This window comes from Pan troglodytes, chromosome 12 (genome assembly GCF_028858775.2).
Source record: "Pan troglodytes isolate AG18354 chromosome 12, NHGRI_mPanTro3-v2.0_pri, whole genome shotgun sequence".
Taxonomy (NCBI): Eukaryota; Metazoa; Chordata; class Mammalia; order Primates; family Hominidae; genus Pan; species Pan troglodytes.
Genome location: NC_072410.2, coordinates 24,003,102 through 24,016,504, shown reverse-complemented (window position 1 = coordinate 24,016,504; position 13,403 = coordinate 24,003,102). Strand labels below are relative to the sequence as shown.

General features: G+C 37.5%; 1 protein-coding gene across 31 annotated transcripts in view; it reads right to left on the bottom strand.

The window, feature by feature from the left end:
• Positions 1-13,403, bottom strand: part of TSGA10 (testis specific 10) — a 165,820-nt gene that overhangs the window by 131,006 nt on the left and 21,411 nt on the right. For 25 of the 31 annotated variants that reach the window (XR_010149296.1, XM_054678028.2, XM_063789488.1 and 22 more), the window contains exon 2: positions 6,776-6,904. The exons of the other annotated variants lie outside the window; for them this stretch is intronic. Coding sequence is in view for 8 of the 25 variants with exons in the window: in XM_016949068.3 (XP_016804557.1) it covers positions 6,776-6,904 (129 nt within the window). In the remaining 17 variants the exon portion in view is untranslated. The remainder of the gene's footprint in view (positions 1-6,775; positions 6,905-13,403) is intronic. 31 annotated transcript variants of the gene reach the window in all.

The following is a 13,403-nucleotide window of genomic DNA, read 5'->3' as shown; positions in this document are numbered from 1 at the left end:
AATAAGATTCACAGGAAGCAAATGTAGTACAGAGAAGTCTCATACGCCCTTTACTCAGTTTCCGCTGATAGTTGTGTCATAAACAACATAGTATATCATACCCAGATACACCATGTGCATGGTGTTCTATATGATTTTTCTCACATGTGCAGATCTCTGTAACTACCACCTCAAGATATAGAACTGTTCCATTACAACAAGACCATTCTTCTGCTGCCCCTTTATATTCTCCTTCCCTGCCCTCAATTCTTCCCACCAATGTGTACAATTTTGTCATTTTGAGAATGTTACATAAATAAAATCATAGAGCATGTGATCTTTTGAGATTGCTTTCTTTCACTCAGCACAGCGTCCTTTAGATCCACGCAAGTTGTTATTTGAACCAAATAGGATCATTCCTATTTATTGCTGAATAATATTCCATGGTATGGAATACCACAGTTTAACCATTCACCAATTAAGGAAAACTGGTTGTTTCCAGTTTGGGAATAGAACAAAGCCGCTATGAACAACTGAGTAGGATATAAGTTTTGAGTAGATATAAGTTTTCCTTTCTCTAGAATAAATGCCCAGGAGTACAACTGCTGGGTTGTATGGTAAATGTATGTTTAGTCTTACCAAAAACTGCCAAATTATTTTCCAGAGTGGCTGTACCATTTCATATTCTTACCAGGAATGGATGAGTGATCCAGTTTCTCCTCATCCTTGCCAGCATTTGGTATTGTCACTATTTTTTACTTTAGTTACTGTATTGTTATTTCATCATGGCCTTAATTTGCATTCCCCTGATGTTTACAGAGGCTGAACATCTTTTTCTAGTATACCAGACATCTTTCTGTGAAGTATCTCTTCATGTGTTTTGCTCATTTTCTAACTGAATTGTTTGCTTTTCACTATTCAACTTTAAGAGTTCTTCATTTGATACAATAGGTATGAGTCCTTTAGCAAATATGTGGCTTGTAGTTAGTCTTTTCATCATCTTAGCGGGTCTTCTGCAAAGTAAAAGACTAACTACAAACCACATATTTTCTAAAGGACTCATACCTATTGCATCAAATGAAGAACTCTTAAAATTGAATAGTGAAAAGCAAACAATTCAGTTAGAAAATGAGCAAAAGACATGAAGAGATACTTCACAGAAGTATATATATTCATATATATATGTGTGTGTATATATATTCATATATATGTGTATATATATTCATATATATGTGTGTGTATATATATTCATATATATATATGTGTGTATATATATTTGAGACAGAATCTCATTCTCACCCAGGCTGGAGTGCAGTGGTACAATCTCAGCTCACTGCAACCTGCCTCCTGGGTTCAAGTGATCCTCCCACCTCAGCCTCTCAAGTAGCTGGGACTACAGGCATGCACCACCATGCCTAGATAGTTTGTGTAATTTTTAGTAGAGATGGGGTTTTGCCATGTTGGCCAGGCCGGTCTTGAACTCCTGGCCTCAAGTGATCCATCCACCTGCCAAAGTGCAGGGATTATAGCCACGAGCCACCACACCCGGCCAAAAACTTCAACTTTGATTAAGTCCATATTACCAATTTTTCCTTTTATGAGTCATGCTTTTGGTATCATATCTAAGAACTTTCCATCCAAGCCTAACTTCCTGCAAATTTTCTCCTATGTTACCTCCTAAAAGTCTCATAGTTTTATGTTTTACATTTACATCTATGGTCCATTTAATTTTTTATGAAGTGTGAGATTTAAGTGGAGGGTAACTGTTTTCCCTATATCTAAACGCTCCAACACCACTTGTTGAAAAGACTATCTTCCACTGAACTGCATCTGCATCTCTGTCAAAAAATCGTTTGGCTGTACTTGTATAGGACTATCTCTAGAGTCTCTGTTCTGTACCATTCATGTATGTATCTATCCCTCACCAATATCACAGTCTTGATTACTGTAGTTATTAAGTGTTGAAATCATGAAGAGTTTTGCTTTTGGTGCCTTCCTGTGGATTATCTCAACATTTTTTAGAATTCTACGTTGATTTATTTATAGCGTTTCTGAGCGTAACTCTTGTTTGATCTTTTTCTACCAGTTGTTCTAGGCATTACATTATATATACAGAACTTATCATAGCCTACATTTTAACAGTTCAAGTGAAAGTACAGAAACCTTACCTCCTGTTAGCTCCCTTTACTCTCCCCATTAATAAAATAATTGTCTTAAATATTTCCTGTACATGCATTTAAAACCACATTCGACAGTTAAATACAATTTTGTAAAATTAAAAAAAAAATTTGGCTCGGAGTAGTGGCTCACATCTGTAATCCCAGGACTTTGGGAGGCTGAGGCAGTGGATCACTTAAGAATGGGAGTTCAAGACAAGCCTGGGAAACATGGCAAAACTCCATCTCTACCAAAAAAAAAAAAATCAGCCAGGCATGGTGGTGCATGCCTGCAGTCCCAATTACTTGAACGGCTGAGGTAGGAGGATTGCTTGAGCCCAGGAGGCCAAGGCTGCAGTAAGCAGAGATGATGCCACTGCACTACAGCCTGGATGACAGAGCAAGACCCTGTCTCCAAAAAAAAAAAGAAAGAAAGAAATTCTATTTCATTTACCCATATTTTTTGCTCTATATATTGTTCTTCCTTCCTACTGCTCCAAGATTACTTCTTTTATCACTTCCTTTCTGGTTAGAGAAATACTTTTAGCTATTCTTTTAGGGTAGCTCTGCTGGCACAAATTATCTTAATTTTTCTTTATCTGAGAATGTCTTTACTTTCCCTCAACCTTCAAGGATACTTTCTCTGGATATAAAATTCTGAGTTGACAGGTTTGCTTTTTTCTAGCACTTGAAAAATATTGTGCCACTTCCTTCTTACCTCCAATTTTTCAGATGAAAAATATCTGCTGTCACTTGAATTGGTGTTCTTCTATAGATAATGCATGGTTTCTCTCTGGTTACTTTCAGGATTTTTTTAGTGTCTTGGCATGCATTTCTTTGGGTGACTCCTGTTAGGTATTCCGTCACCTTCTTTCATCTGTTTTATGTCTTTGTGTCAAATTTGTGGGAAATTCAGCCATTATCTCTTCAAATATTTTTAGCACCACTTTCTCTCACTTTTTTGTCGAACATAGTTTTACCTGTCTCTGAGGCTCTATTCAAATTTTTTTCCATCTATTTTCTCTCTGACGTTCACATTAGGTAATTATTTTTCTAGTCTCGTGTTCACTGATTCATTCCTCTCCTCCATTCTATTGAGAACATTGAGCTTTTATTTTCAGTTACTTTATTTTTAAAGCATGTTTTATTGTCACAAAATATATATACATAATTTTCATTTTAACATTTTTAAAGTATATAATTCAGTGACATCAATGTTGTACAACCATCACCACTACCTATTTCCAGAATTTTTTTATTCCCCTCCCCCAAAAAACTCTGTACCCATTAAACAACAATTCTATCTCCATAATTTGCCTATTCTAGGCAGAGGTAGAATCAAGCATTATTTGTCTTCCTATGTCTGGCTTATTGTACTTAGTATGTTTTTGAGGTTCATTCATTTTGCAGCATGTATCAGAATGTCGTTCCTTTTTGAATCTGAGTTATATTCCATTGTAAGCACATGCCATATTTTGTTTATCCATTCATTTGTTGACATTTGGGTTTTTTCTACCTCTTGGCTACTGTGAATAATGCTGCTATGAGCATTTGTATATACGTATCTACTGGAGTCCGTGTTTTCAGCTCTTTAGGATATACACCTAGGAGTGGAATAGCTGGATGATACTATTAGTCTGTCTTTAAAATTTTGAGAAACCATCAAATGATTTTCACCATGGTGGCTCCATTTTACATTCCCATCAGCAATGCAAGTGTTCCAATTTCTTCACATCCTCACCAACACTTATTATTTTCCATTATAACAACCATCCTAATGGGTATGAAGTGGTATCTCATGGTTTTGATTTGCATTTCTTTAATGGTTGATGATGTTGAGCATCTTTTTCATGTATTTATTGACATTTGTATATCTTCTTTGGAGAAATGTCTGTTCAAGTCCTTTGCCCATTTTTGAATTAGATTTTTCTGGGGGGAAAGGGGCTAATTGTAGGAGTCCTTTGTATATTCTAGATATTAAGCCCTTTTCACATATGTAATTTGGAAATATTTTCTCTCATGTAGTTAACAGACTAAGTTTTTGGAGTAGTTTTAGGTTTACAAAAAATTGATTAGGAAGTACAAAGAGTTCCCACACACTCTTCTCTCTCTTCCTCAACACAGTTTCCTCTATTATTTACATTTTGTATTAATGTGGTATATTTGTTACAATTGATGAAATAATACTGTTACATTATATTATTTTTTTTTTTTTGAGACAGAATCTCGGTCTGTCGCCCAGGCTGGAGTGCAGCGGCATGATCTTGGCTCACTGCAACCTCTGCCTCCCGGGTTCACACAATTCTCCTGCCTCGGCCTCCTGAGTAGCTGGGACTACAGGCACCCACCACCATGCCCGGCTAATTTTTTTCTATTTTTAGTAGAGATGGGGTTTCACCGTGTTAGCCAGGATGGTCTCGATCTCCTGACCTCATGATCCGCCCGCCTCGGCATCCCAAAGTGCTGGGATTACAGATGTGAGCCACTGTGCCCGGCCTACTGTTACATTATTAATAACTAGTATCTATAATTTACCTTAGGGTTCACTCTTGGCGTTATTCATTCTGTGAGTTTTGACACACATAGGATGACATGTATCCACTATTAGTATATCATACAGAATAGTTTCACTCCCCTAAAAATCCTGTGCTCCACCTATTCATCCCCTCTCCCTCCAATTCCTGGTAACTACTGCTCTTTTTATGGTTTCTATAGTTTTATCATCTCCATATAGTTGGAATCATACATTTCGTAGCCTTTTCAGCTTTGTAACATGCTTTCAAGGTTCACTCTGTGTCTTTTCATGGCTACGTAGCTCATTTTTAAAATACACTGAATACTATTCCACTGTATAGGTGTACAACAGTTTGCTTATCCATTCATCTATTGAAAGATATCTTGGTTGCTTCCAAGTTTTTGGCAATTATAATAATGCTGCTATAAACATTCATAGGCTGATTTTTGTGTGGACCAGTTACTTTATTTTTTAGTTCCAAAATGTCCATTTGGTTCTTCTTTATATCTCTTATTTTTTCCTGAGACAACTTTTCTTCATTCGTTTCCAGCATGTTCATAATTGCTTGCTGAAGCATTTATATGACTGCTTTAAAGTCCTTGCCAGATAATTGTAACATCCGTTCCATTTCAGTGTTGGCTTCTCGTCTTTTCTCAAATCTTCCTGATTCTTTGGATTACAATGCCTTTTTTAAAAATTGAGACCTAGCATTATAAGACTCTGGATTTTATGTTTTAGCAGGCCTCCTGTGACAATGCTCCAACTAAAAAGAAGGGACATTGCCTTATTTCTGCTAGATCAAAGTAGAAGTCCAGTTCCTCTACTTGGCATCTGTTGATATCTGGAAAGGGTGGTGTTCCTAGATACTGCTAGGCAAGAGTGGGAGTTCAGGCTCCCCACTAGGCCTCTGCCATTACCACCAGCCTGGGAAGAATCCCAGAGGTGCCTCATTACTGTTCCCCACGTGTCCCCCACTGACACCATGGATGGGTGGCCTTTACTGCTGATAGGTGGTAGAAGTTCACGTCTCCACCACAGCAAGAAGGAGTGCCTCTTACTATAAAGTAGGAGTAGATGGCTTGGCTCCTCATGTTGTCTCTGCTGACATCACGGGGTTCAGGGCCTCCTTATCCCCTGGTGAGGATAAAAGTCCTAGTTTCCCACTTAGCCTTCTCTGATATCACCCTGGTGTGGGAGGAGTGGGTAGAGAAAGAATGTAGGTGAGGCACAAGTGGGGCTCCTTGTTATAGTCTGGCAAGCGTGGAAAGTGTAGGCTCTTTACTTGGCCTGAGCTGGCAGGAATGGGGCTGTAGTTTTTTCTGTGGTATTTGCTTGGAGTGGATAGTTACTGTCTTAAAAGTTGTCTGCCTTGATAGGCTGCTCCTTTCCTGGTCCTTTTCTTCAGTCTTTCTTTTGTGCCTATTGTTATTTCTAGTTGCCAGTTTTTCTAGCAGCTGTCTGGGACATACGGAGAAAAAGAAACCCAGGAACAAACATGTTGTTCTTTGTGTCTTGAGATCCTTAGCCAATGTTCCTTCTCCTCTCCACCTTTCAAAGTCTTAAATTCTTTTATACATAATGTTCAGAGTTTTTAGCTGTACTTAGCAGGAGGAATAAAAAAAAGTAAGTCTACTCTATCTTCCTGGAAAAAGAAATCTCTTTTAATAGCCTTTATTAATAGCTATATTACATGTCAAACATCAGGAGAACAGGAACAATACTGAACTTGAAGTTCAGAGAATTGAGTTCAAATCCCGGCTAACACGGGAGTTTGGAGAAATCGTAGTTCTGTCACTTGTTACTCAAGTGTCATAATTATTTAACCTCTTAGAACTTCAGCTTCCACATCTATAAATGGAAACGGCATCACTTTTTCGCAAGTTGGGGATGATTAAGTAAAAACTGTATACCTGAAAACATCTGACACAACACTTGACATGTAGTTTGCACTCACTGACTCTGACTCTATGTTTATCAAAATGGTTAAGATAAAAATTGAATGATTTTAGACCCATAACATTTAAATGAGCTCTGAATTAGTAGTTATTCATTCTCTATCTTCTTGTTTCAAAATAGGCTCCCACCCCAAATTAAGTCAGGAAAATATGTTGTAACTAAACGCAACCTGTAATTTCAGTGTCGAGATGAATCTATCTTGGTTTCTCACTTCTTGTTCTAGCTGGAGAGTATTCTGGTAGTTTTCAGCTTCAGAAACTGGAGCCCCTAGACCAAAATCATATTCTTTGGTGGTAACCTAGTACAAAGAATGGGAAATAATACAGAGGCATTCAGTTTAAAACAGCTCTGTGATTTCTTACATCAATACATTTTGAAAATTGATAATATTCTTAGATTTTTTTTAACCATTTCCCACCAGCTAAGAGGATTTCATCAAACTTTACCTTCTTAAAATTTATAAAACTTTTTCTGTGTGTTGTCCAAATGGTACTGAACATGCTTTTCAAAGACATTCCCTACACTATCCTTTTGGTAATCATGGTTCTACAGAAATATGGATCAGAAGCAAATTAAAGAGTCTACCTCTAGGCTTGTGTTGTCCAAAATAGCTATTAGCGAGCTACGTTTGCTGTTGCTACTCTATACAAGAAAAAAGGTTTGCAATTAATATCACAAAGAGTGAATTTCCTGAATATAGAAATAATCCCTAGAAATAAAAAAGATTTAAAAAAATACTCTAATAGAAAAATTGGCAAAGAATGTGAACATTTACAGAAACGGCTCCTAAATATTAAGATGTTCAATCTCAACCTTTAGTGACACAAATTAAAACAACACTGAGATACCCCCTTTTAACCATCACATGGCAAAGATCAGTAACATGGATATAGCGTCCTTATATATCACCGGTGGGAGTGTAAACTGATACAATATTTATGGAGAACAATGGTATAAAATCTATCAACATGACAAATGCACATAGCTTCTGTTCAAATAATTTCATTTCTAGAAATTTATACTACAGCTATATATATGTACACTTATGCAAAATAACAAATGTTAGAGATTTTTCACTTTAGCATACTATACATACTATTCTGCATCATGCTATTTTACTTGACAACATATCTTAGAGATTGTGTAACTTAGGAAAACAATTTTTTCTTTCCTTGAATCAAGGCTACCATTGTGTTAAAAAAGAATTTGTTATGAGCATCTTAGATCTTTCCTCAAAACACAGCTGCTGTTCTCCAAAATCCTACCTAGGGAATTACAGAATCAGGATCTCCCCAGTCACTGACCTTATGATGCACTCTGTGTAACCCAGCACTTAGACAGGCCGGCAGATTTATTTCCCTTTTTTCTCTTCTCTAAACAAGACACAACTCTTCTTCATTGTAACAGTTACTGCCCCACCTGGAACCTCAACATTAGATCTTACAGAATATTTCAAATTATGAAGCATTTAAACCCCCAGGGGCTGGACTGAACTCCTAACTACCATTTCTTACATGGTTTCTGTTGAAAAATGTATTGCTAGTTATAAACATGATTTAGAATAACAGAATGAAACGACTCCTCACTAGAGCAGTACTGTTCAATTTTTATTGAATTTAAGAATCATCTGGGAATGTTGTGTGAATGCAGATTCTTATTTACAGGCTGAGATTTGACATTTCTATAAATCTGCTTGGAGATCCCTATTTGGTTGGTACAGAGACCACATGTTGAATCATGCTGTGCTGTAATTTCTGATTTATTTGAATAGCAAGGATCTATTTAAGTCTAAACCCATCCAATATTCAGAGTACTTCTGTAATTTTGTCCCTTCCTACTTCTCCAAATTTACCTCCTACTTGATACCTCCAAGAATACCTCTATGAAAGACAAACTATGCAACACTTAAGGGTCTCACCCTGTCACCCAGGTTGGCATGATCACGGCTCACTGCAGCCTCGAACCCCAGGCCCAAGCAATCTTCTCAGCCTAGCCTCCCAAATAGCTGGGAACACAGGCATGTGCCACCACAACTGGCTAATTGTTTTAAATTTTGTAGAGTCAGGGTCTCCCTATGCTGCCCTGGCTGGTCTTGAACTCCTGGGCTCAAGAGATCCTCCCGCCTAGGTCTCCCTGGGATTACAGGCATGAGCCACTGCACCCAGCCAACACATTCTTAATACATATATTCAAAAGTATTTTATCATCTGTTCAATGAGCCTTGCCCTCACTCTTTTCTCCATTTAACTTAAGACATTTCTAAGGCTCAGCTGGAATTCCATATTCTCCAGGTTTTCTCTGTCTTCTCCACTGCATAATGATCATCTCTTAATTGATATTTATATATAGATTATAGAAGAATTTATGTTCTAAATTTTTCTGGATGTCTTCCTCACACATTTATTAGACTCTTAAGAACAAGCAATGTCCAAAAACTCTATCCCCATTAACCTGCACAGAGTTATTTACGTAATAAAAAGTGTCAAAAAATTTGTTGAGGTTGATAATGAAGCAGTGTGATAAAGCATACAAAATTAAACTTTCTTCCTCCTCTTTGGTAAACCGAATAAAGTGGGGCTTTTGCAAAATTACCTATCAGGCCCAGCTAGGAATTAAAAATAGCAAGAGACCACAAGTCCACCTGACAATCCTAACCAATCATGCTGGAGTTGCTATCCTCCCTCCACCAGCTTTGGGGGCAATATCACTAGAGGAAAGACACATCAGTGTATCTGAAATTCCCATGCCTGGTCTGCCAGCTTCCCTACCTCAGGCCACATAAATATCCTCAACCTTGCTGCAATCTCATCATTAGAATGGAACTTGTGCTCCTGTACCGTTCTCAGAGAAGGCAAGTGAAACAATGTTCCTTCTTAAAAAAAATTATTTTTTCTTTTTTATGCTATCCCTCCCCTAGGCCCCAACTCCCCGACAGGCCCTGGTATATGATGTTCCCCTCCCTGTGTCCATGAGTTCTCACTGTTTAACTCCCACTTATGAGTAAGAACATGCTGTGTTTGGTTTTCTGTTCTTGTGTTAGTTTGCTGAGAATGATGGTTTCCAGCTTCATCCATGTCCCTGCAAAGGACATGAACTCATCCTTTTTAATGGCTGCACAGTATCCATGGTGTATATGTGCCACATTTTCTTTATCTAGTCTATCATTGGTGGGCATTTAGGTTGGTTCCAAGTCTTTACTATTATGAACAGTGCTGCAATAAACATACATGTGAATATGTCTTTAGAGTGACTTATAATCCTTTGGGTATATACCCAGTAATGGGATTGCTGTGTCAAATGGTATTTCTGATTCTAGATCCCTGAGGAATCGCCACACTGTCTTCCACAAATTAGTTGAATTTACACTCCCACCAACAGTGTAAAAGCGTTCCTATTTCTCCACAACTTCTCCAGCATCTGCTATTTCCTGACTTTTTAATGATCGCCATTCAAACTGGTATGAGATGGTATCTCATTGTGGTTTTGATTTGCATTTCTCTAATGACCAATGATGAGCTTTTTTTCATGTTTGTTCGCTGCATAAATGTCTTCTTTTGAGAAGTGTCTGTTCATATCCTTTGCCCACTTTTTGATGGGGTCGTCTGTTTTTTTCTTGTAAATTTGTTTAGGTTCCTTATAGATTCTAGATATTAACCTTTTGTCAGATGGGTAGATTGCAAATATTTTCTCCCATTCTGTGTTTCCTGTTCACTCTGATGATAGTTTCTTTTGCTGTACAGAAGCTCTTTAGTTTAATTAGATCCATTTGTCAATTTTGGCTTTTTTTGCCATTGCTTTTGGTGTTTTAGTCATGAAGTCTTTGCCCATGCCTATGTCCTAAATGGTATTGCCTAGGTTTTCTTCTAGAGTTGTTATGGTCTTATGTTTTATGTTTAAGTCTTTAATACATCTTGAGTTAATTTTTGTATAAGGTGTAAGGAAGGGGTCTAGTTTCAGTTTTCTGCATATGGCTAGCCAGTTTTCCCAACATCATTTATGAAATAGAGAATCCTTTCCCCATTGCTTGTTTTTGTCAGGTTTGTCAAAGATCAGATGGTTGTAGATGTGTGGCGTTATTTCTGAGGCCTCTGTTCTGTTCCATTGGTATATATATATTGGTATATATCTGTTTTGGTACCAGTACCATGCTGTTTGCCAGTTTTCCCAACATCATTTATGAAATAGAGAATCCTTTCCCCATTGCTTGTTTTTGTCAGGTTTGTCAAAGATCAGATGGTTGTAGATGTGTGGCGTTATTTCTGAGGCCTCTGTTCTGTTCCATTGGTATATATATATTGGTATATATCTGTTTTGGTACCAGTACCATGCTGTTTTGATTACTGTAGCCTTGTAGTATAGTTTGAAGTCAGGTAGCATGATCGTAGCATGATCCCTCCAGCTTTGTTCTTTTTGCTTAGGATTGTCTTGGCTATATGGGGTCTTTTTTGGTTCCATGGGAAATTTAAAGAAGTTTTTTCTAATTTTGTGAAGAAAGTAGATGGGGACAGCATTGAATCTATAAAATACTGTGGGCAGTATGGCCATTTTCACAATATTGATTCTTCTGATCCATGAGCATGGAATGTTTTTCCATTTGTTTGTGTCCTCTCTTATTTCTTTGAGCAGTGGTTTGTAGTTCTCCTTGAAGAGGTCCTTCCCATCACTTGTAAGTTGTATTCCTAGGTATGTTATTATCTTTGTAGCAATTGTGAATGGGAGGTCACTCATGATTTGGCTGTTTGTCTATTACTGGTGTATAGGAATGCTTCTGATTTCTGCACATTGATTTTGCATCCTGAGACTTTGCTGAAGTTGCTTATCAGCTTAAGGACATTTTGGGCTAAGACAGTGGGGTTTTCTAAATATACAATCATGTCATCTGCAAACAGAGACAATTTGACTCCTCTCTTCCTATTTGAATACCCCTTATTTCTTTCTCTTGCCTGATTGCCCTGGCCAGAACTTCCAATACTATATTGAATAGGAGTGGTGAGAGACGGCATCCTTGTCTTGTGCTGGTTTTCAAAGGGAATGCTTCCAGGTTTTGTCCATTCAGTATGATATTGGCTGTGGGTTTGTCATAAATAGCTCTTATTATTTTGAGATACATTCCATCGATACCTAGTTTACTGAGAGTTTTTAGCATGAAGGGGTGTTGAATTTTATCGAAGGCCTTTTCTCCATCTATTGAGATAATCGTGGTTTTTGTCATTGGTTCTGTTTATGTGATGGATTATGTTTATTGATTTGCGTATGTTGAACCATACAACTTCATCCCAGGGATGAAGCCGACTTGATCATGGTGAATAAGCTTTCTGATGTGCTGCTGGATTTGGTTTGCCAGTATTTTATTGAGGATTTTCACATCGATGTTCATCAGAAATATTGGCCTGAAATTTTTTGTTGTTGTTGTTTCCCTGCCAGGTTTTGGTATCAGGATGATGCTGGACTCATAAAATGAGTTAGGGAGGATTCCCTCTTTTTTCTATTGTTTGGAATAGTTTCAGAAGGAATGGTACCAGCTCCTCTTTGTACCTCCGGTAGAATTCAGCTATGAATCCATCTAATCCTGGGCTTTTTTTTTTTTGGTTGGTAGGCTATTAATTACTGCCTCAATTTCAGAACTTGTTATTGGTCTATTCAGGGATTCAACTTCTTCCTGGTTTAGTCCTGGAAGGGTATATACCCTTCCAGGAATTTGTCCATTTCTTCTAGATTTTCTAGTTTATTTGTGTAGAGATGTTTATAGTATTCTCTGATGGTAGTTTGTATTTCTGTGGGATCAGTGGTAGTATCTCCTTTATCATTTTTTATTGTGTCTATTTGATTCTTATTAGTCTGGCTAGCGGTCTATTTTGTTTATCTTTTCAAAAAACCAGCTCCTGGATTCATTGATTTTTTTGAAGGGCTTTTCGTGTCTCTATCTCTTTCAGTTCTGCTCTGATCTTAGTTACTTCTTATCTTCTGCTAGCTTTTGAATTTGTTTGCTCTTGCTTCTCTAGTTCTTTTAATTATGATGTTAGGGTGTTGATTTTAGATCTTTCCTGCTTTCTCCTGTGGGCATTCAGTGCTATAAATTTCCCTCTACACACTGCTTTAGCTGTGTCCCAGAGATTCTGGTATGTTGTGTCTTTGTTCTCATTGGTTTCAAAGAACTTAATTCTGCCTTAATTTCATTATGTACCCATTATCATTCAGGAGCAGTTTCCATACAGTTGCGTGATTTTGAGTGATTTCTTAATCCTGAGTTCTAATTTGATTGCACTGTGGTCTGCGAGACTGTTATCATTTCCATTCTTTTGCATTTGCTGGGGAGTGTTTTACTTCAATTATGCGGTCAATTTTAGAATAAGTGTGATGTGTTGCTGAGAAGAATGTATATTCTGTTGAGTTGGGGAAGGGAGTTCTGTAGATGTCTATTAGGTCCAGTTGGTCCAGTGCTGAGTTCAAGTCCTGAATATCCTTGTCAATTTTCTGTCTAGTTGATCTAATATTGCCAGTGGGGTGTTAAAGTCTCCCACTATTATTCTGTAGGAGTCTAAGTCTCTTTGTAGGTCTCTAAGAACTTGCTTTATGAATGAGGGTGCCCTGTATTGGGTGCATATATATTTAGGATAATTAGCTCTTCTTGTTGCATTGATCCCTTAACCATTATGTAATGCCCTTCTTTGTCTTGTTTTGATCTTTGTTGGTTTAAAGTCTGTTTTACCAGAGACTAGAACTGCAACCCCTGCTTTTTTCTGCTTTCCATTTGCTTGGTAAATACTCCTCCATCCCTTTATTTTGAGCCTATGGGT